The following is a 23,098-nucleotide window of genomic DNA, read 5'->3' as shown; positions in this document are numbered from 1 at the left end:
CAGTTCAATCTTATCTCATTTACAATTCCATGGACAAATGCAGAGATAAATAGTCATTCTATTACCTCCAAGGTTCAACCAAAGAGGAAACATTTTTCAGGGAAAATCCTTGAATACATTCACTTCATCTCTGAAATCCAGACAGCAGCCTATCCTGATTTAGATACACTGGAAGTACTCCAGATTTGATGATCAGCTTAGATCAGCGTAAGATGCTGAAGACTTCTTGTCACATTGCTTCCTCTTTCAGCTGGAAGAAAACATTTTTCCACTTACCAGACAAAACTAAACACCTCTGAGCACCAAACACTCATACAAAATTCACCTAAGACCAAGGTACTGATTAGTGGAAGAACACTATGAATTCTTAACCGCTAACTGCTGTGAGAAACATTCCATTCTTCATTTGGAAGGATTCTTTATTGATACCCACCCCACAGACATGCCCACATAGACTTGGGATGATACAGCAGTAAAAGAAAAAAGACTAGCAAGTAGTGAGGCAATACAGTTTACGTAAGAATTCTCAAACCTTTGCCACTGAAATTAAACAGGAAAAAATAAATAATCTACTTCTCCGCTACCTAAGAAGGAGCACAAGCATGACAATCATTACTAGCCCATTACTATCATCTTAATCTTACTGAATCAATTTAGGTTCTGAATACCTGTATTTACATATAGAGCTGTTAAAGACTTCTATTAGTCAAATGAAATTCTAGGGTAAAAACATGCCATGACATCCTTCATTTAGTGTCATGGCATGTTTTTACCCAGAATTATGACTGAACAGAACAATTGCTACCTTTTGCTACCTTTTCCACCAGACCTTTCACTGAAAAACTGTCTTCCCAAAAAGGTGTGAACTAAATTAATGACTGTTTATAGAAGAACTCAGTGCAGCTAGCACTCACTTTAATTGAAGATGTCAGAAGATGCCTTGCACAATAGCTCATATCCTGTATTCTTCTGAAATTACATAGTTCATAAACACCGTATCACTCTACTGTATTACATTACATTCTCATGGAAACTTCTTTTAAACATCATAGACATATTCTCACCAAAGATAAATCCACTGCATAAAAAAAGAATCATAAACACATTTGTTTAGCTTCATATTCTGAATTAAAAATATTAAAACAATTTTGTATTAAACTGTCAGTGAGATTAAAAAGAAAAAAGTTTTAAAAGTTTGCTCTATGAATGAGATGGAAATACTGTACTTAAACATATTATTTTGCTAGAAGCATACAGAAATCTAGCAAAGTATTATTGGCATTTGAGATGTATTTTGCATTTTAGCTAGTTACAGCTATCCATCACCAACGCTGTTGTAATCTTTTAGCTTCACATCTCTATTTATGTAACACTTATTTCATGAAGCGGTTTATACACACAGTCTCTTACGTTTATTTACTTACCAACAGTATCACATGGTTCGTCTTTATGTACACAGAAATCCTTCCTAGAATTGGGGGGGAAAAGAAAAACGTTAAGCAAGCCAAGCTGTCAGACTGGTAACAACTGTGTGACCTATTTACAAATATTTTGTATGGCTCAATGAATAAATATAGAACACCATTATCTCATCAAAGAGCATGGGGAAGCAAAGGCCAGGATTACCCAGCACACTTAAACTTCAGTTTATTCTCAGAACAGATTTTGGAGTAGTCAGGTGACAAAACATGTACCATATATTTAAATTGCATTGTACCTAATTTCTGTTTTTTTCCCTCATGTAAGTATCTTGAAATGTAACAAGTCTAAACTTAGTCTTTCTTTCATGTGAAATGAAAATATCTTCACTGCTTAATATCAGGTCCAAATGCAGCATTGTAATCCAGCATTTAGATCAGAGAGAGAGTCAGAAAGTTTTTGTGCTAAAAAGTCAATGGTTAAAATTACTAATAGGAACACATTCTGGAGAAGTATTTCTGCTAGGCCATCCCATTCTAGTAGTGGAAGACTTAAATTAACTCACCGGGAGAAGACTATCCTATCTCCAACACAGATTTTAGTCCAGCCATAGCTCTATAAACAAGACTGCTCAATTGCATGAAGTGGACTAAATATTTCATCTCTGTGTTAAACATCATCTGCTTGGGATTCATTTTAATTTCACACCTATTTTATCTGTTCTCAGAGACACATAACAAAGTTACCAAAAGAGCAAAGGAAAAGCTGCTTTTTACTGGAGTGTTTATAACTCATGCTTATTTTTTATTTTAAGTAAAAATAGGGCTGCTGAGGTATGCATGAACTGGGGGCAGGGGGACGGACGGACGGGGACGACCAACAGGGAACAAACGACAAAAAAGCCCTACGTATAGCATCTAAGCAAAATACAACCTATTTACCTTAACTTCATTCCGACATGTACTCAAATAAAGAAGTTTCTGTTCTTTAGCTGTACCACAGAGTAATGGTCTCTATTTTTAGAGGTGGAGCATATGGGCCAGAGAGATTTCATTTTTGTATTGTCTATGAAGCTACATAGACATACACATAGATTGATAATGATAAAAGATACACACATACAGAAACACTCATTTTCCAGCAACAAAATGCAGGAATTGTTTGGTGCTTAGGATGAGAGGGTAGACTAGTGATACTTATCATTTTTACAAATGTAACTACTCCAAGAGCTTTTTGTTTGTTTGTTTGTTTCCCACAGACTATTCCCACAGAGCGATTTAGACCCAAAAGCAATCTCAAGAGGCTGGCAAATTTCTGACACTTGTTAAAGGCCACACAGCCAGAGACATGGGGTTATATAGCTTTGATTCTCCAGTCACCACTGCCAGATAATTACAGAGTAGAAAAGCAAATCAACAATGCTAGAAACAGATCTTCCGAACAAACTGATAAAGAAATTCTGGGAATCCACTTAGAAAAGCCCTGGAAATTGAGCCTAAAGTGGTGAACATGAAACTATAATCAGATACAGAAGGAAGTTCTTTTATTTTTTCAAACCTGCAACAAATTGCATTAATACACTGGGTTGTAACACAATTCTTTGTTTTGTGCTATGTGACACAAGGGACTTATCGTCTTGTTAAGCAACATGACAGAACAATTAGAAATATGCGACTTGTGGTGAAGCAAGAGAACATGTGTAAAGACAATCTAAGGACATAGATTGTCTTCCACACACACTCATACAGCTACCATAAATATTAACTGATGTAGCAACAAGTAAAAAAAAAAAGAGAGCATACCTTCAAATGTAAAAGAATACCGTCTGACATTTTAAAACTGCCAATATCCAAGAGGTTTCTGCTTATGTAATAGCTTTGTTCTCATACACTTACTGAGCTGTTTTTGTTTTGTTTTTCCTTCTTGGCTGACTCTGACTATGGTTGTGCTATGCATCCAGAGTTTCATTATGGGACTTGGGGGAAACGGTACTGCTATGATTTGGCAAGAGGGAAGTACAATAAACCATTCTTAGTTCCTGATTTACATTGAAAGAATGTAATACCTCCTTTAATTTCCAAGAATATGAATGCATTACATACATTTGAGACTAGGCTCCTTAGTAAAGATTTACAGCTCTAGCTAGACCTACCAATGACTCTCACTGAAATCGTTCTCTAATTCCCACATGGTAACTTAAATATTCCATCATATTATAACTACATTCCTGTGTGTGTATATAACATACACACACACACACACACATATATATACACCTCTACACTTTATGTATATGTGGAATTGGCATACTGAAACTACAAAAAACAAGAGAGAGGATACGGACTCTTCCAAGTAAGAGGAGGTATAAAGCAGAGCAATAAAGCACACTACAAAGCCCTCAGAAAAGCCACTGAGATTATTTGACTTTGTTCTCTTCCTCCCTTCTCTTAGCAAAATAGGGCAAAGATATTAGCATTACCATTAATGCATACAGAAGCTTTTGTGGCACAAGTTAGTAACTGAGTCTAACACTGAAAGCAAGAAACTGGTTAAAGCAGACTGAAGTTCCCTTCTAATCAGTATCCAGTACACAACTTCCATTACTCTAAATGGTTACTTTGCATGCACATGGAAGGGAAAACAGGTCCTTACCTAAGTGAGAGAAAAGAGGAGATTTCATAAGATTTAGGACTGATTTCTGAACTTGAATAAATTGGCTAATCCTAGAAGAGAATTCTAAGCAAGAATGGATAACCACTAATCCATTGTTTCAGAAAATTATATTGAGTTAGTGCATTCTTAATCGACTACATATAGCATTACGAAGGGCCTTCACAGCAAAGACTAACTATCCAATTTCTAAATATAAAGTATCTCATTACATTCTCTTTGCTAAAATAAATCCTGATGTGTAGATGGGATGTACAACAGAAGACATCAAGAACAGCAGAGGAAGACTAAAGAAGAATCCAGACTTATTTTTTATGAATAGTTTGCACCAATTTGTGATTTTAGATAAATTTAACACTTGTTTCAGGCATACTAGTCAAAAGACCTATTTCTTGTCCAAGCCGGTTTATCATTTCCTTCCATACTCTAGATTGGAGAAAAGAAGAAACAGAAGAGGACAGATAATGGATTTTACCAGTCTACCAAATCTTCATTCTGGCTTTCACCCTACTGTCAATTTCTTAACTTCTCTAATGTACATAATTTTGAAAAAAAGTAGTGTAGGCTTGAAACTGCAGTCTAACTCCTGGTGTTGTCACTGATTCTAGGACTTACAACTTTTTAAGATATATTTGAGGTTTATTGCCCAAGCAACAAGTTTTCTCAAGTCATAAGGTTTCTATAAAGAAAGTTGCAATTCATGGCCCCCATGGCAAATAACATTATCATCACATTGCAAATGCCTTTGTTTGCATTGTGCTAAGTGAATAATGACAACACTGCAGATCTTCTTCTCTATTCACGTAATAGGACATTCTGAAATGATTCCCACATATAAACTAAGCACATACATACTAACTAATAAATACACTTAAAAAAAAAATTAAATTAAAATCAATTTTGGAGTTAATGAACCACAAGTTAAATTACACATTTGCTATTCAGTTGGGAATTTAAACAAATGGACAATGTTACTATCGTAAATGCTATTTCAGAAACTGTTTAGTATTTTGAGGGTAAACCTCAAATGCGTCGGTATGCACAGGACAGTGTATTTAGGCAAATCAGGAAATACTATATTTAAATATTTTAAATAGTTAACAGATCACTTAGGCTCTGTAAGTTGAACTGAGATTAAAAAGGATAATATAAATAGGCCTTCTTCTAAAGTTCATGTTTCAGTCAAACTAAAAAATAACAGCTCAGAAGTGTGATAAGTGAACTAATAACTGAATTGAATGTGTATCTAGCATCTCAAAACAGATATAGAAATGTTAGGAAGCCAACAAAGGTGTTTTTGAGTGGAGTCCAACAGAATCTAGACTCAGCGTTAGCATTAAACAATGATCTGGAAAAAAATAAGACAGCACTACTGGTAAAGTTTGAAAATTAAATGAGTTCTGGTAGAATACAAATAGGAATGAAGACAAATCAATTTTTAAAGATGATTCATCTGAGTAACTTTTATTTTAATGTAGCCAAAACTGGATCCCCAAACTTGATCAGATACAGCAACAGCATGACAACAACAACAAAAAGAAATGAGCATTTGAAAACAGGCAGTAGGAGCAAACAGTATTCTTGGATAAAGATGCAGGAAAATATCAGACATGGCACCAGTACAACTGTTCACACACCACTGTGTCCAATTTTGGCGCTTATGCTTCAAAAAACAATTTGGAAAATAGGAAAAAGTCTGGAAAGAGCTAAAAGAATGATTACATGTCTGAGAAGCAGGCTTAAAAACCTCTCTAAGTTAATCTAAGAGAAAGAGGAGTTGTGACTTGAGCACAGCCTACAAGTATTTACAGAGGGAGGAGCTTTCTAACAGCTCTTTAGCAGCAAAGGGTACAGAGAGATCCATGGTTGAAAGCTGAAGTAACAAAAATTAGCAATAAGACACAACCGTCCATTCTGAAAGTAAATAACTGTGGCAGTGGTCTACTTCAGAACACAGTTAATCTTCCATTCTTTTAAATCTTTATCTCAAGACTGTCTAGCTTGCTTATTCACCAGAAAAATAAAATGTAAAAATAACTGACCAAATTTAATGTTAGCGACTTGCACTAGATAATCCGAGATTTAAAATTCAATTTAGGTCCATGTAATGCTACGCAACAGATCTGTACGAGTGAATGGAACATACGTAGCCCGAGTACTAAAGCTTGAAAGAACAAGCTGACAGAAACAGCTAAATTCATGCAGATTTTTCTCACATGTATTATTACAAGCATTACCACTTCACAGACTCAAACACCTTGTACTTAGAGAGGAAAAAACCAAAACCAAAACAAACAGCATGTGATGACTTAAAATTAGTGGGATTTTAAAAATACACAAGATAAAAATACATGTCTTAAAATTAAAGTGATAAATACAGGAGATTTTTTTTTTAAAAAGACACTTTTGATTCTAAAGTATGCTCTTTTCACATTTCCATGCTTCCTTCTGCATCTACAATACTATTAGTAAATAATTAATAGTAAGGACATGTGAGATTCTCATGAACTCCCTTGACGTCTGCTGTTGATGTCAAAAAAACCCCCAGTAAACACTGTAAAACTTTGCAAAAATATCAAGAGAGTTGGCAGTATTGAAATTACAATGATGAAAAAATACCACTATGAGGACAAAACTAAGAATAATTTCATCTCTAACCGTGCACTTCTAAGAATTCATTCTTCCAGAGCTGAATTTCACTAGAAGTTTAAGGACAGCAGTAGGAGCTTAATACCCCAATCTCTACCCCATTACACTTCAACAATTTTGGACTGCCAAACACTGCAACTTTTTTGGGTGACCCTGTAATGTTAGTTTCTGTGCAGCGGTCATTCACAGGCCTCCACCTCTGACTTTCTTGAGGAGGTATTTTTGGTTCCAACCATTATCATCAGAAAGGTAGTAAAAAGCAAAGTCAGAAAAAGAACTCTACTTCTTGTGTGCGTTGGAAGGTAATAGCAACGCTTAAGAAATTCTTGTCCAAGCTTTGGGAAGCGTTCTGGAGGGTTGGAATGATGGGAATGAAACAATATTTGGCAAATCTAAGTGCTGTTTATGCCATTGTCTACTTTTATAGAATGAGGCACGTTTTTACAGTGAAAATGCCTTGCAGCACTGTTTCAATTATATAGCACCCAGAGCAAAGAGATTTCAGATACTGCAGATCAATATGAATAAACAGCTGACATATACACTGTGAACATGGAATATCACTGTCTATCTGATGAATATAGGAGAATCAGAGATCTACTTTCTATCACAAGCATATGTGAAAATGACAATTCTGCAAAGGAGAATACAGAACTTGATTTTTAAAAAATTATTATTTTCATATTTACATGTCTTTCTAAAAACCACTGTGACACATATTGACCTACGCACTGGAAAAGCAGCATGATACGTACTTTTTAAGTGAAGGTAGATTCTGCCTCATTATTGTATCTTTTTTTTTTTTTTTTAAATACATTTCGAAGCTTTCATTACCTTGTTTGCAATAGAGGCAACACAAGAACTTAAGTATCATCACAGAGCAACTGTGGATGCCATGGACCTTTTCCTGCCTTACTTTCACTTACCTCATCCACGTCAGACAATCTCTGCAGAGAGCAAGTGGTAATATCATCTCAGTGGCCATCAAAATCAAATCTCTGTGGCTTATCTCTGTGCACTCACACTCTGTGACTTAAAAGGCAAGGCGGATGTTGATGTGCCATGGTATATTTTTTACTCAAAGAAAAGTACTTCCTGATATGTGTATCTCTAAAGTAATAGTGCTAATTTATAACTGTGAATCAGATAGTTTTATCAAGAGAGTCCTTAAAACAATTTCTGTCTTAATTCTCACATTCTCCTTATACCTAACCTCCCTGGGGATCTTTTCTAAATACACTATTCAAACTTTTTCTTTCTGTCTTCCTTTCAGTTTATGGCACCATACTTTAAACAGGACATTACTTCATCAGTATAAGCCAATTTAAAGGGAAACTAAACAAAAACTCACAGGCTGAAATAGGACTACAGTAAAGTGAAATGAACAAATTGGTAGCAGATTCGTATGTATCATTACAGCCTATTTGGGCAGCAGAGAAAGTTGTGGGGAGAAGCTGGTTTTGCTTTGTGCCTTACATAACAAATGCAAAAATAAGTCTTGAAAAGTACCTTTTTCATGAAAAGGCTATGACGGCTCTTTGACTGTTGAATAACAGTCTCTATTACATATACATTATACTCTTTGTAGTTAGGCATTAAAAATTAGCTCTGCAGAATACTCAATACTTCATTTCTAACTCTTTTGGTTACTAGACACAACTGGCATGTGAAAGCACAGGGAAGCTTTTTCAAAGTACTCTGTTCTATTATCATGCGAGACAAAAAAGGAGGTATGGGTAAGTTTTAGGAGGTCTGCCACAGAATGTGTTAGATCACCAAAACTTTACATTTTTACTTGAAAAATACCAAGCAGTTGGTGTTCATCTGTCTAAACAAAATTATTTCTCTCAATAAAGCAGGTCTGCTGTCCAAAGCTGTTTGGAAGCTGTGACAAAGGAGCTTGTTCTGTGTTTGCAAAACAGAATGAGACTGAATTAACAAAACACACAAGTGGAGCCACACATGGGGTTAGCTATACCATAAACCTGATGATGTGCAGAGGGAGCCTGGATTAGCAAAACATTCCCACAGTCAGCAAACCGCATTGGTATGATTTATTAGCAGCTAAAGCAGCTCTGAGATGGGAGGCAGTATAGTCCAGAGAATAATACCACTGAAAAAATAAAAACGTCAGAAGAACAGATCTTTAATTTCTGGCTCCAGCACTGACTTACTATCTGACATCCTACCAATCACTTCCCTGCTCTCGACTTCGATTTCCTTAACACTGATCAGAGATTTACTCCAAAAAACATATTAAAACTGATAGGTAAAAAATTGTAGGCAATGTAAATCAGAATATCATTATTACAAAGCACATCAGAAAGGCATGTCTTAACATATGATTAGACTTTCCAAAAGCTTTTTTACCATTTAGAAATGCTGCATGAAATTCAAAAAGCTCTGTGGCCAAACGCACTGGCTGCTAAAGACATCTCCGGACCACTGCCTCTTGACTGCTTAACTAACGCCTCACTTGCATCAGTTCAGAACTCTTCTGCCTCTTCCCATAAAGGCTAGTTAAGATGAAAAAATGAGAGGAAAGAGGTGTTACATGCTTTATTTCATAGTATCTTACTACTTGTGAGATACACCTCACAAGCTAAGAATGCAGTCCTAGACTCACTTTCCTGGCAGATGCAGGCTTGAAGGGTTCGATGCTCCTTCAAGCTGCTGCTGCTGATGCACATACTGCTGAGTGCCTCTGCCATCTCAAATAAGAGAGTCAGGGGATAGGCGAGAGGTCACTCAACAACCCCGCATTTCTAGCAACCACGCAGTATGCAATTGCTCAATTATCCTCAGACGGTCACAAAGTACAACTAGATGTAAGAAGCTCTATTCCCCTTTACCTATGCTCATCAACTCAATGCCATCTATGATACTTGGCCATCCTTTATGCCTTGGCCCAAGTTCACTCTTTCCTGCTACTTACATCTTTCCTTCTCCATCTAGACTCTTCCCCCACTAACACACTGCTATTAAAATCAGTTTTGGGTCTTAATCTGAAAAATTTCTTTCCAGTCTGTCATCCCAATTATGTTTTCTCATGAAGTAATGAAAATTTGTTACACAGAACATGATTTCACATGTCTTCCACAGTAGTTCAGAGGAGCCTGTGTGAAGGACTACTGCTTAGCTAATGTATAAATGTGTAACAAAAACTAATCTGCCCCCTCAAAACCCCAACAATCCATAAAGCAGACAAAACCAACAAATAGAGGAGGATGGCACAGGGTAAGAAGAGACAGGTGTGGGCTTTTCTAAGAAAAGGTAAGGGATTAAACAGCAAAAGTAGCAACAAAGCTGCCACCACAGACAATCTGGACTTCTTCATTTCCTGCTTCCAGTATGTGACTAGCTCTTCAAAACAGGGAAGTTTAGGGAAGCATTTTTCTGCTTCAGAAAACTGAAATACATTATAGATATTGGAGTAATCAGAATGTAAACTACTTTTAAAAAAAAGCATATAGCTCCCAGTGAGATTGCCCTGAATAAATGCTACACGTAAGTTTGAAGATTACACATGGTTTCAGATACCATGTCACCAACTAGCATGGGACAGCACAATGGTATTCCAATATATCCAATTACAGGAATTTTCTTTGGAAGGGAACTCTTGGTCATTCAGTCCAAGGTCCACCTCAAAAATGGCACTAAGCCCAACCCTAGACCAGTTTAACCATCATTCTGTTCTTTGGATAATGGCTGTACGCTGTTTGAACATCAAGATGCATCCCCCTGTGCACCACTTACAGCCTAAACCATGACTGCATCTGCTTAGGAGGAAAGAGGTGAGCTGGAGACATATTTCCTTCTGAATGTGTGAAACGCCTGATACTTAAGAGTTATAAGGAACTGCAGATCTGGGATCACACCCCTGTGGCTGCAGAGCACATACTGTGTACATCATGTACCTTCAGCACACAATGAAACATACTATTTCTAGATCCATTAGAGGGAAGCATAACTCAGTAATGTGCCTAATGTCATGCTGATCCAGGTCTGAATGGTCTAAATATGCTTTTGTGTTTTGAATGAAAGTATTTACAGGTCCGTGTGTGCTGCCTGTTTAAATGAAGGCACATGGAGAGAGGCATCCAACCTATGGCCTTAGCTATATGGCCAAAGAAGAAACAAGAGAGTGACCTGTTTGTCATTTCAGATGTTCACCATCTGGGAACTATTGCTTTCTGAACCATCTTCACCACCACTTTACCACCACCTTTGAGTTCTGGAAAGAAGCCTCAAGTGGCACTCTTCCTCACTGCAAAACTAAATCCTGTGTTGGTCATCTATCAATTCCTTTGATCTATGTTCATATTAGGCCACTGCCCATTTTTTAATGCTCATCTTTCAGTATTTTACCTTGTGATCAGTATGGCTGCATCAACTGAAGACATGTCTTCTCCCCAGCTTGTTGACATTTCTAAGTGTATATCATTCTTCTTGCCAAATTCTTCATGTTGCCATTTACAAAAGCTTTCTAGCATTTTTTCCCCGTGATGTCCAATATACATATCTGCCTGGAAATAAAAAACAATTCATTTTATTAAAATTATGATTCTGTAAATAGAATTAAAAACATTTTTTGACTGAGTTAGCAAAAATAGTCTCCTTTTTATGGCATAATATATTCACAGCAGAATGACTTGAACTTCAGGAGCAGAGACCATCTTTTTCTCATGTTAAAGATACAGGTGAAGACAGTGCACTGAGAGGCGTACAGTGGATCTGTTCACCTGAACTCATTTATTTGCTGATTTTTCACTAGCCATAGTGAATAAAAGATTAATGATGTGAAGATCCAGAATTTGAACATGAAATGAGACTTCTCCACCTGCTGAGAGGACACTGAAGAAAGAAATACTTTCTTATTCACTGGAAAAATATAGTATTTTAAAATTGGAAACATGGATAAGGGAATCCCTTTTTCTTATGAACTAACTAAAGTATGAAAGGATTTTCATACTACTGTGTAGAAAAAACAAGAAATCAAGTTGACGTTGTCCTGAAATGTGATATACAAACCATAGGTTAATAGAAACTCTCAATCAAGATATCAGCTGACTCGTCTTTCTTCAGAAAGAAAGAAGAACAGGATTTGAGATGATGCCTGAAAGGTGCAATGAAAGAGTAGTGCTATATCATGGCCCCTTTTGTTCTTCTAGGGACTGGCTGACAAAGAAAATCAGTTCTCCTACTGTCTTAAGGGAGATGATTTTTGTATTGAGCTATACAAATGCACAAAAAGCAGAGCACAAGCAGATTTTGTTAAGAATTAGCTGATTTCCACAAGGAAACTTTGTTTGATTGACTTCCAACTGCAAGCACAGAAAAATCTCAATATGTGCAGCACAAAAATTAGGAGAATCTTAATCTTTACTGGAGCTCCCCAGCAGTGTAAATAACGAAATAATGCACCAAAGCTAACTGAGAAAATTTGTCAGCCATTGAAGTCAGTGAGTGTTGCAAGCCTTCGTGGAGCAACAAGCTAAGTAGCATTACCCTCTACAGGCTAAGACAAAGATAATATATACTTACTGGAGTCTCATGAAGGAGGACAAGCTTAGTCACCCGAAGGTTCACTTGTAGTCCAAGGCTCTTGTGCTGGAAAAGGTTAAAAACCTAAGATAAAAAACAGTAAATAAAATACGTGCTTGTATTACACACAACACACTGTAGACTAAAAAAAAAAGAACCTTAAAGAACCTCAAAAATTTCTCATATTCTACTGTGACTGCTTTAATTTTCCATAATTTGTACAGAACATTAAGCTAATGTATTGTGTTGGTCTTCTGAAGGGAAAACAGAGCTTAGGCAGTATTCATTCTGGGAGCACAAAAAAGACCTTTTCCCCTCAATGGCCATGACCACTTTATAAACTGTAGCCTCTTTCTCCAAATACTTACACATGCACATAATACTATTCACATGAAAATTTCTATTCAATTAAATCCAGGATTGTAGCCCGAGTGGTCTGAGCCAGGACATGGCAATAACTCTTCCTATCATTCAGAATAGTTAAAGTTTTTATTTATTGTTCAGCTTATGCTCCTTCTTTAGAACAATCTTTCCTTGTATATTACAGATGCTAGTTTTCACTACTTTATGCACCAAATGAGCGCACTACAGCTCCAGATAGAGCTGGGAGGGGATGTAATTGTTGGAGTGCATTACCCTTTGGTTTTTTTCAGCCACTAATGATCACACAATCCTTCTCAACAACAACATAATCTTTTCATAACAAGCATAGATCATGAGAAATCATCCAATACCCCAGCCTTCCCAACAACATCATGGGCTCCTAATCAAAAAATCATCTTGTTCAGCTCTCACTTTCTGGCTTCCCTGAAGACAGAAGACCAGACAGTACAGACAAGTCTGCAGCACCATGGTTTTACGCTGCAAAACATATGGAGTAAGTCTTGACAGCCTGTTGATGGTCATGTTCTCACTGTTCCTTACAGGTGCTCAGTCAGAATAATTAAAAGGAGCAATGAAATCAGCCCGCGGCGCTTGTGTTGTTGGCAAAATGCCAAAATTAATTTTAAATTTCCTACCATGTTTAAGATGGTTAGAATAAATCTTCTGGCAGCATCTGTTCCATGATACGAAACCATAGCTGGATCTGCCACCACAACAGTTTCTATATTGTACTCCTGAGGTAACTTGTAAGAGTATCGTTTTCCTCTTCCACTTTCTGATACTTTTTGATTCTTGGATTTTCTTTTATCTGTAACATAAAACATTGCTTGACAAACTCATCCTTCAAACTACCCCTACAGTACTTTTAGGATTTGCTACCTGTGATTATGGTATAACTCTGATTATGTGGAATGTAATAGCTATGAACTCTAATACATGCTTATTTAGCACTGCCAATGCTAAGGCTTAGACTGAAGGCCCGTACTACATATAAATGTTAGTTCACACCAAGAAAACAGGAATCTTATCCAGCTGCTCAAATAAAGTCAGTCAGATTCTGTGCATCCTTTCACCTAACATACTTATTAAAGAGTATGCGCCTCCTAGTTTGGTTTGTGGGAGAAGACTAAATTCATTTGAGGTTTGACAGAAAAATAGTCTCACTGACATTGCAGAATTGTTATCTGCCCATCTTCATAAATCACAGAGAAAACGTTTTGATACAATTGTATCTTAGCACAAAAGATGACAAATATAGATTTGCCACAAATTCAATATTAAGAAAATATATGGAACAATTCAGTGATTTGCAAAGATGAAAGAATATTTCAGATGAATGACAGAGAACGATATGTATAATATAGGTTTGTTGGAAACAAAAAAGTGAAGATTTACTAACATGACTTCAAAGTCAGTGCTGCTGTCATTATAAGCAGCTAAAGTAAAACAACACAATCAAACCCTGGAAACAGGCTTCTAAACCTACAGAAAGCTCCAAATCGAAAACATGTTACATTTATGGTAAGCTAGAGGTTACTGCTCTGTAAGTTTCCCCTCCAAAAACGTGACAAAATCCCCATTACTACTACAGTACATATGGAAAAAGACAAACTAGTTACACAGTAACAGTTCAAGCCAGAAGGTGGACAGATATGCATACAGCAGTTAGCAATGATATTTAAAATAATTTAATTTAAAACAAAATATAAAATGAAACTCCCTGTTGTAATAGCCAAATTCTGTTAGATCCCCTTGAGAGGACATAAAACTTCCGGGACTGATCTCATTGAAGTCACTGAAATCAAGTGAAATTTTTTCCAGCTTCCACAATGGAATATTGGGCGCTCTGTTTACAACAGAAGTGATGCTTGAGATGACAATTATAAACACATGTCCTGGAAACAATCAAATATTCAGAAATTTTGAGGAAATGTTTTGCAATTAATCAATCTCATCTCTAATAGGAAAGTCCCTGCAGTTCATTTTATAACACATGATTACTCTCCAAAAAATAAGTCACTCTTCAGGAAAGTGCTAAGAATATGCCTTAGAAGTCATTGAACTCACAAATTAACTTTAAAATATAGGATACCAGTGGAAGAAGAATCCGTGATTTAATCTAAATGTATGTGTAATATAGATTTAATGTAAATATAATGTAGATATATAGCTTTCAATGTAAAAAGTATCCATGCTTTAAAAAGGTTGTTTATCTTTTTCTGTAGTCATTTGTTAAAGATTATGTGAGTGATTTAGTCCATCCCGCTGCATTTTAGAAGGGCTTACTGATTCCTGTACAACTGGTGACAATGTAAGACGTACTAACACTGATAAGCATACAAATTTACTAAAAGAAAAAAAGTATATATTCTCTGGAAATAAATATTTGGTGTTTGATTGCCTAGAAGTAGAAACAACTTATAAATTCATAAGCTATCTAAAATTGATTTTAACCTCTCTCATTTTGTACCTTCAGACACTTGCTTAGCCTTATATGTACAGCTTAGCCTCTAGCTTTACTGGTGTTTGCTAACTGCGGATCTACAGCCTAGTTTATAAAATACTGTGTGTGTTTTCATCACTCTTTTGAGAATAATTTTTAATGAAACTTCAGTGTCAGGATTTGTGCCAAAAAAACCCACACCCTATAAGCTATACAACTATGACTTACCATACAAGCATCTAATGCTGCAAGAGTAGGCTATAGATCTAAGTTTAAATAGTAAACTCATTTGGGTTAAAAAAGATCTCTCATGAGACATCTGGTCAATCCGCCTTCCTCCTAGGAGCCATGATTGATTCCAGTGCAGTTTCCAGCAACACAGTTTATTCATTGTTCACTTCTTTGTAAAAAACAGCAGCTAGTGGTTGAAAACCTTAAATTTAATATTAGCATGGCTGTTTACAGAAGTCGGCTAACACACCTCTCTAAAAGTTTTAGCTAGCGGTGCATTTTCATTCAGAATTGACAGTAAGCAGCCCACAAGAAAATACAGCATTGTGCTAAACACTAAGGTCACCGCAGTCCCATAAACTGTTGAAACCTCTGTCTTTCAGGATTGTAGTGGATGAGAAGACTGCACAGCTCTGTAGAGAAGCTGGCTGCAAGGGGCAGTGCCTATCATTTGCCTCAGATATCTGCCGGGTTAATAAACCAAAGGACAATCTGTTCTTGGCCAGCCAACCTTTTCCAAATTGCTGGCAGAATTCCCCATCACATGAGATTTCATTTATCTGAAAATTTTAGCTCTTCCCTAAGACCTTTAAATAAATGGAATTAGTAATTTTGGTACCAGTGGTATTGAAACAACTGCCATGATCACTGCCAGATAACAGGCAAAACAGGCTTTAGGCAAAAACACTTGTTTCTTTACATACTCATAAATAAGTAAAAACTTCAAAGAATTGCTCATTATTGAAGGTACAGTACGTAAGAGATAATAACTCCTGCAAAAAAACATACCTACATCAATAACGCACGTGCTAACAAGATAAAAGTCAGATTAACTGAAAAAACTGCTTCTTGGGATTATAGATGCATAAATTAATTTTAAAAATTTAATCACATTGGCAAAATAAAAAATAAATGCTATGGAGGGTTCTGTGTAATAAGACTTCTATGTTTTATGCAACTATAGAAAATATGAAGATTCCACATCAATTTATTACTTAAAACTCAGTTGACTGAAAGGAAAGCTAGAAATACTCCAGTACCCCAGCAAGAAGGCTAGAAATACTGCAGCAAGTACATTTGACATTCAATAGGCAATTAAGAGAAAACAAAAAGTGTTAACAAGAAAATAAACATCCCCCCCAAAAAATTAAAAGAGCTGAAAATCCAGCTACTATAACCACAGGTTACATAAAGTATCTGAGCCAACATTAAGAATAGGTTATGACTACAGGATTCCTGGACACTTAGAAGTCTTCAGGCACAAGAGCATTCCCTGAGTACATCCACATGAGGCCCATACTACAGAGCAATCACCATCACTCTCCAGACTTTCTTTTCCCAGGGAAAAGAAAATGGGTACCCTAGCCATACAGAAATTGCAGTATTCTGGCTAGGTAGGGAATATTCAGGAGCGTAGGAAGCCACGAGCTATACCTCCACTATAGTTTGCACAGGGATTTAAATGTCTTAATGCCGAGTGGCAACTTGTTTCTGACCCAAGGAATGGAAACCAATACCTCAAGTAGCAGCAGTCACCATCTCGTGCAATCTCATAGATCTAGCCCTATGACCAAGATTGTTTATGCATTTTATTTCATGATTATCACATGGAAACAGGCTGTGGAGCGAGAACCAACACAGCTCTCCCAGCTGACTGCCCAGTCAACATCCCATAAAGTCAAACTTCTGCTTTTGATCCAGTGAAACCAGCAGACTTTTTCCTGCAAAATGGCATCACTCTAAGAGGAGAAACACAATCTGCTCAGAACAGTATATTGTTTACCGCCAGAACTGAGAAGTAAAAAAGGTTTCCAGTCTCCCAAATACAGAAGGGATTCAAAATTCAGATCTACTGTATCCTGGATAAGAGCTCTCGCTCACTGGCCTTTGTGAAAAGGAATGACCATTTGAGAAGACAATTACTCTTTTTTTTTTTCCCAAAGTGCCCCATGCCTTTACCATGACTTAGGTTCACTATACAAACACCTTCAGCCTGGAACAAGTGCTTCAGCTTAGGTAGAAGAAAAAGAGCTTAGCTTTCCAATGTGGCCCTTTGCTTTAATAGCAACTGCTTCTCTCACATTTTCTCTGTAACACACTTGTGAACTGGTTGCTTTGAAAGGTTTCATGGGCCACATGCTAAAGAAAGGTGTGGAGTGTGAGGTCTGTGTATGTGCAACTGGCTCACATACGTAAATAAATCACACACACATTCAACAACAGGATATACGCGCACCCTCTCACAAATCCAGAAAGCATCTGCTTCTATTGGTGCGATTCTCTCCCTCCCCTAATTAATAAGAAAAATACACCCCATTCACCAAAACAAGTTCTTTGTTCTCTCCAAACAAGTTTGGCTGTGTAGCATCTTTCAATCCAGCCCACAACAGTAACGGACAACAAACAATACCCTCTCTGATTGCCTCTTCTAGTTCTGCATGAAAAGCTACTATTTCCAGTAGTGATCCTTCAACACTTCCAGCACAGACATTCATTCCTTCTAATAATTACAATTCATCACTGGCAATACACATTTGCTTGATAGGTAGCCAGTCTTTCAGATCAATTTGGCTCAAAACCAGCAGCATAAATACATGTCCCAGAGCACCTACTCTGACACACAAGTACTACAGAAGCAAGAGATCCTGTGGTAAGATAGGTCCATATGGCTGAGAAGTTGCTATATTGCCGAGATAATAGTTTCTGTATCACACAGCTACAAATCTACCAAAGGCAGCTGTGCGTAACCTGAGAGTATCAGAGCACCCCATATTCTCATCTGTTTTATCTTTGTTTCATTGATCTACTTAGTTTAGGATTTTACTTAAAATTGCCAAATATTGCCGTAAAGGCTTATTTTTGTTGCTTCAACCCACCTTTAAGGCTGTGCCCATACCATGAATGTTTTGGTGATATTAGCTAACTGCATGTCACACCAGCAAATTGCTCCTAGCATAGACAGAGCTTTTATGCATGTAACTTACTGCAGCCCTGCTTAGTACAATAACCTGTAGCAGCAGAGTGAGGGACAACAGCATCAGTTAGAAATTGCAAATATTTATACCCCCTGGCAATAAGGTTATGCCAGCAGATGCTAATCAGTTATGCATAGCTTGAGTTAATTTCAAATTTCAGGCTGGTACTAGAGATAATGAAACTTATTTCAAGCAAATATTTGAATCTCTGTTGACAGACTATTTGCATCAAGTCAGAGCCTTGGGCATAAGATTATTAGAACAGAATAAACTGACTTTCCCATTTTAGAGCATAAAAGAAAGTGAAAGGATGACTGGTAATGAACATGACAGAAAAATAATGTCCTTACAGAAGAGTTCGCATCTTTACTCATTTTCATACACATCATGGTTTGCTATTTATCAGATGCCTCTCTCCCCTTTCCCAGTGCACACATCATGCATATTTTTCATTTTCTCTCTTTTTATCACTCCCAAACACATGCAGGCATGTGTGCTCTAACTCACTTATCACTAATAATGAAGAATAACCAGCTTTACTTTATGTGAACAACTTTTGCTAATACAGAAAATTTCACTTTTAGATAAGCAGTGGCAATGTAATACAATGCCTAGAAGAGAAATATAGAACCTGCTGTAGGAAGTTACATGTCATTTACTTAGTCCCTCTTAATAACTATAAAAAGAGCCTTGCTTTGCTAATTCATCTTTGATTTCAGCCAGTGGATGGATGCCTAATTATAAAAACAATACTTCCAAAATGGAAAAAAAACCTGTCACATTTATTCTGTAACCATATAAAATGGACAGAGCAGTATAAATATTCAGGAAGAACCACACAGCCACAGAAAAGTTTAGGCTGGAAGGGATCTCCGGAGGTCAGCTAGGCCAACCTCCTGCTCCAGTCAGGGCGAGCGTTGAAGTAAGATCAGCTCTCTTAGAGCCATTTCCAGTTATGTTTTGTAAATGTCTGAGGACCCAGACTCCACAGCCTCTCTAGGCAACCTCTTCCAGTGCTAAGCATCCTTGCTGAGATTTTTTTCCTTATGCCCAATTGAAATTTCCTTGAATGCAAGTTACAACTGTTGTCTTTCAACCTGTCATAGCCTACCTCTAAGGAAAGTCTGGCTTCATCTTCCCTCTGCAGACCCTTAGGCACCGGAATACTGCAGCTGCATCCTTCCTTTACCTTTCTTGACCTGTTTGAAATAACCCAGTTCCCTCTGCCTCACCCCAAATGTCATATAATCCAGCTGCCTAGCCATGTCAGTGCACCTCTGCTATTTCTTTCCACTTTGTCAGTATCTCATTTATACTAGGTTAGGAGAAAAAAAAGTCTATAAATGTGCACTCATTCTGGTTTATTTCCTGGGAAAAAAATAATTTCTCACAACAACATTAAAAACACCCTCAGCTCATGCTGAGGTCGAAAGACTGAGATGTCCTCTATCCTTTGAAGAAGAGGAGTTGATGATGAAGCAGGAACAACAAAATGTCATCTTTCACAGAAGCCATTTTTCCCCTGTCCATTGAAAACTATTAAGTCATCATTATGTGCCAAATTTTTCTTGAAACCCTTCTACTTCAACAACTTCTTTTATCCACCATTGAGGAAGATGCATTAGGATTGTTTCATACAGTTCTTCTAAGTGTCAATCATAGAACAAGAACACTGTTATAAAAATAATTTCAATTCAGTGTCAGGCCCATTTGGAAGTTCAAGACATTACTAACTGAAACTGGGATGAGCTGTGCTAATGTTTTAAAACAGAAAATTAAGTACAAGCACTGCATGTAGTAAGTAATTAAGCAACTACGAAGACAGAGAGGGACAAGAAATAGGTTGTAATTGTTAAGTTGAAGTAAAATAATTACCCGAAGATTTCTACTTTCAAATATAATTGGATATTAAGAAGCAGTGTCTATTCCTCAATGGACAGTTCCCTCTTCCGACAAGTGAAATGGCAGCCTCAGCATGCCACCTCAAAGTCCACCATAAGTTACTGCTACAAGAATAATCAGATATGCTTTTGTTGAGGGTCGTTTTTAACTACTATCTACATATCTTAAAAATATGTCTGCTACATCAGATCTTTTCAGTGAGATTTGTATATTACCTGTAACAACACCACAGTACTGATTCTGAGAAGCTGGCTTTTCAGTAATTTTCTCCTCTATGGACCTTTTTCGTCTGTACACCCTGTGTGCATGACCTGTCACAGCCAAAGTGCGATTGAGTGGCTCAATAAATATGAAGTCCTCATTAATCTGTATAAACCCCATCTGCAAAGGAAAACAAAAGGAACACATAAGATAAGAATTTTAGAAAGTATGAAATTGTGTACAGTCCTGAAGAAGAAAAAGACCCACAAAACTCCACTTAAGAAAACCCTTTGTTTTAGTAACCTTACCAGCAAGGTGACTACCTTTATATTTTACAAGCACTTCTACTTAAGTGAACTAGAATAAATTTCATTTATTTCAACTAAATCTGTGTGGGTGGGTGGCTACATGCCAGTAGCAGATGCACAGTAAAAGATCTGGAATGTTAAAAGTTTGCTTTGGGAGACCCACGGGGTCATTTAAATATGTACAGCATGTACAGAAAGTCTATACACTAGTTTTATTACTCAGTGTATTGTCACATTTTTAGATAACTATATTCAATGAAATAACAGGAATAATTTAGGGCATAAGAATACATCCTGAACAACTCTGAAGCTGGGAAAGACATCTTGTGACACTCCTTTTACACTTTTTCAAATTAAAAAAAAAAAAGGTATAAAAGAAGGCAGCAATCCCTCCTTGGCTGCCAGCAGCTAAAACAGAAAAACATTCTAATTCAGCCATTTAGTCGGTGAGCTTCCTCCCCGCCCCAACATATTTATACACACAAACATACATAAAAAGCTAACACAGCAGATGCATATCTAATATTACAAGCGTGTGGCCAAAGTTAAAAAAAAATACTATAAAACGTATTTATATAAATACCATACAAATCTAAGCTCAAATTTTTAAGCTGCCAACACACACAAGTTCCTATCAAGAGTAAAGCTGGAGACAGCAAGGTTTTGTGGATTTTTTTCCTCTGAGAAAATGTCATCAGCAAGACTGACAGATAACTTTCTCATTCTCTAAACTTAAAAACCTATTAAACAGTTTTGCTACAGAAAGAAAACAATGTGCTACATCTGGCTAAGAGAAGCAAAGAGCTCTTTTGTATGTTTCCATGTAGTATGAATGGAGAGAAATAGAAAAGGATTTTATTTCTTCTGGAATTATGTAGATGCCATTATCACATTGGATATCCTGCCTGACATACGGATAAATCATCAAAAAGAAATTCCGATCCAAGCAAGAAAACAAAATTAAATTTTATAGGTGGTACAAAATACAACTTCCTTCAAACATAAGTGGGCATTACTTTAAAAAGAAAAAAACCCAACACAATCTCTCTGCACAATCACATCAAATAAATGTGAATGCATGTATTTAATTTTTCAATCAGCTACACTAGCTGCAGAATGTTGAGCAGATGTTGAAAGGTCATCATTAACATTGTACAGAAACATAAGAATAGCTGGGTTTGTTTGGCTGTTCCGTTTCCTTTTTGCACTTACTTTTTCGGTCAGTTTATCTTCATCATGAGCTACTTACGTATTGCTAGGTACATTCCATACACCTACCAGATACCACTTCTATATATCTTGAATAATGTTACCCTTACATAACAATCCACTTTTTTAATATAAACTATAAATTATGTTAAATGAAATTTTATTTAAAAGCATATTTCTCAAATACTAGTAAAATGCATAAACTATTTGTCATTCGAATTTTATGTCTAAAGCTGAATTTCACTCAGGCATAGATTTATTTATTTTTTAAAATCATTACTTAGCCTATGAAAGATGCAGATAGATAGATAGACTCTGGATATAGAACAGGAATAGCAACCTATCAGGTGGTGCTGCAGGTTTCCCCTGTCCACCTACAAAAACCAAGGCCTTAGTCCACCATGAACAAAGACTCAATCATAGCACATTTGCCATATTTCTTCTGTCTTCATTCTCTTTGCTGCAAAATGAAACCAGTGCTTAAAGATGCTGTTCTTCAGACTGCCAGCTAGACATACTGAGAAGCTGTGCTAGGACCACTGATATTTTATGCTTTCTTTCAGCTCCTTGCATAAACTGAAGGTTAATCCATTGGTAGAGAACTCCAAAAATTATTGCCAGTCTCCTGAGTCAGAAGTTAATGAACTGAACACTGATGTAAAGTTTATTGAATAAAATTAACCTCAGTTATATATATTCAAATGGGTAATTTTCAGACAACTCTGTATAACCAAATAATCTCTGTGATCTTTTTGACTGCTTTTGAAAAAAACGTGACTATTTCTCCATCTCTTGGACAATTTCACAGGCAGAAAAGGGAAGATGAAGCTGTATCCTTGCCAACCATGCCCTTATTTTTTCATAATCATTAGACATGGAGTTAAGAAGATCTTCTACCATAAAACTAAACACAGAAAGCAGAGAAAATCAAAGCCATGCATTAAAGCACCACAGTTTCAACATGTTTTCCGATATTGGATGCCAGGGCCAAATACAGGCTTCAGACAGTTCAAATGGCAACATCTCCATGTCATGAAAATGCACAGCAAAACAAAGATTAAAAAAATGTAAAAAAACATTATGCATCTGGGGTAGAACTATGAGTTCTGAGGAACTGATCCATCTCCCACCGGTTTCATCTGAAAAGCTACCACTGCTCACAG

General features: G+C 36.7%; 1 protein-coding gene across 1 annotated transcript in view; it reads right to left on the bottom strand.

Annotated features, from left to right (window-relative positions):
• ADAMTS19 (ADAM metallopeptidase with thrombospondin type 1 motif 19) overlaps positions 1-23,098 on the bottom strand; it is a 150,703-nt gene that overhangs the window by 97,776 nt on the left and 29,829 nt on the right. Inside the window, exons 3-7 of the mRNA XM_050913100.1 lie at positions 20,433-20,598; positions 13,302-13,474; positions 12,283-12,366; positions 11,107-11,264; positions 1,425-1,468 (exon numbers count right to left, since the gene is read on the bottom strand). Coding sequence (XP_050769057.1) covers positions 1,425-1,468; positions 11,107-11,264; positions 12,283-12,366; positions 13,302-13,474; positions 20,433-20,598 — 625 coding nt within the window. The remainder of the gene's footprint in view (positions 1-1,424; positions 1,469-11,106; positions 11,265-12,282; positions 12,367-13,301; positions 13,475-20,432; positions 20,599-23,098) is intronic.

Source organism: Gymnogyps californianus, chromosome Z, assembly GCF_018139145.2.
Source record: "Gymnogyps californianus isolate 813 chromosome Z, ASM1813914v2, whole genome shotgun sequence".
Taxonomy (NCBI): domain Eukaryota; kingdom Metazoa; phylum Chordata; class Aves; order Accipitriformes; family Cathartidae; genus Gymnogyps; species Gymnogyps californianus.
The sequence above is the reverse complement of the archived record's forward strand: the minus strand, read 5'-3'. Positions and strand labels throughout refer to the sequence as shown.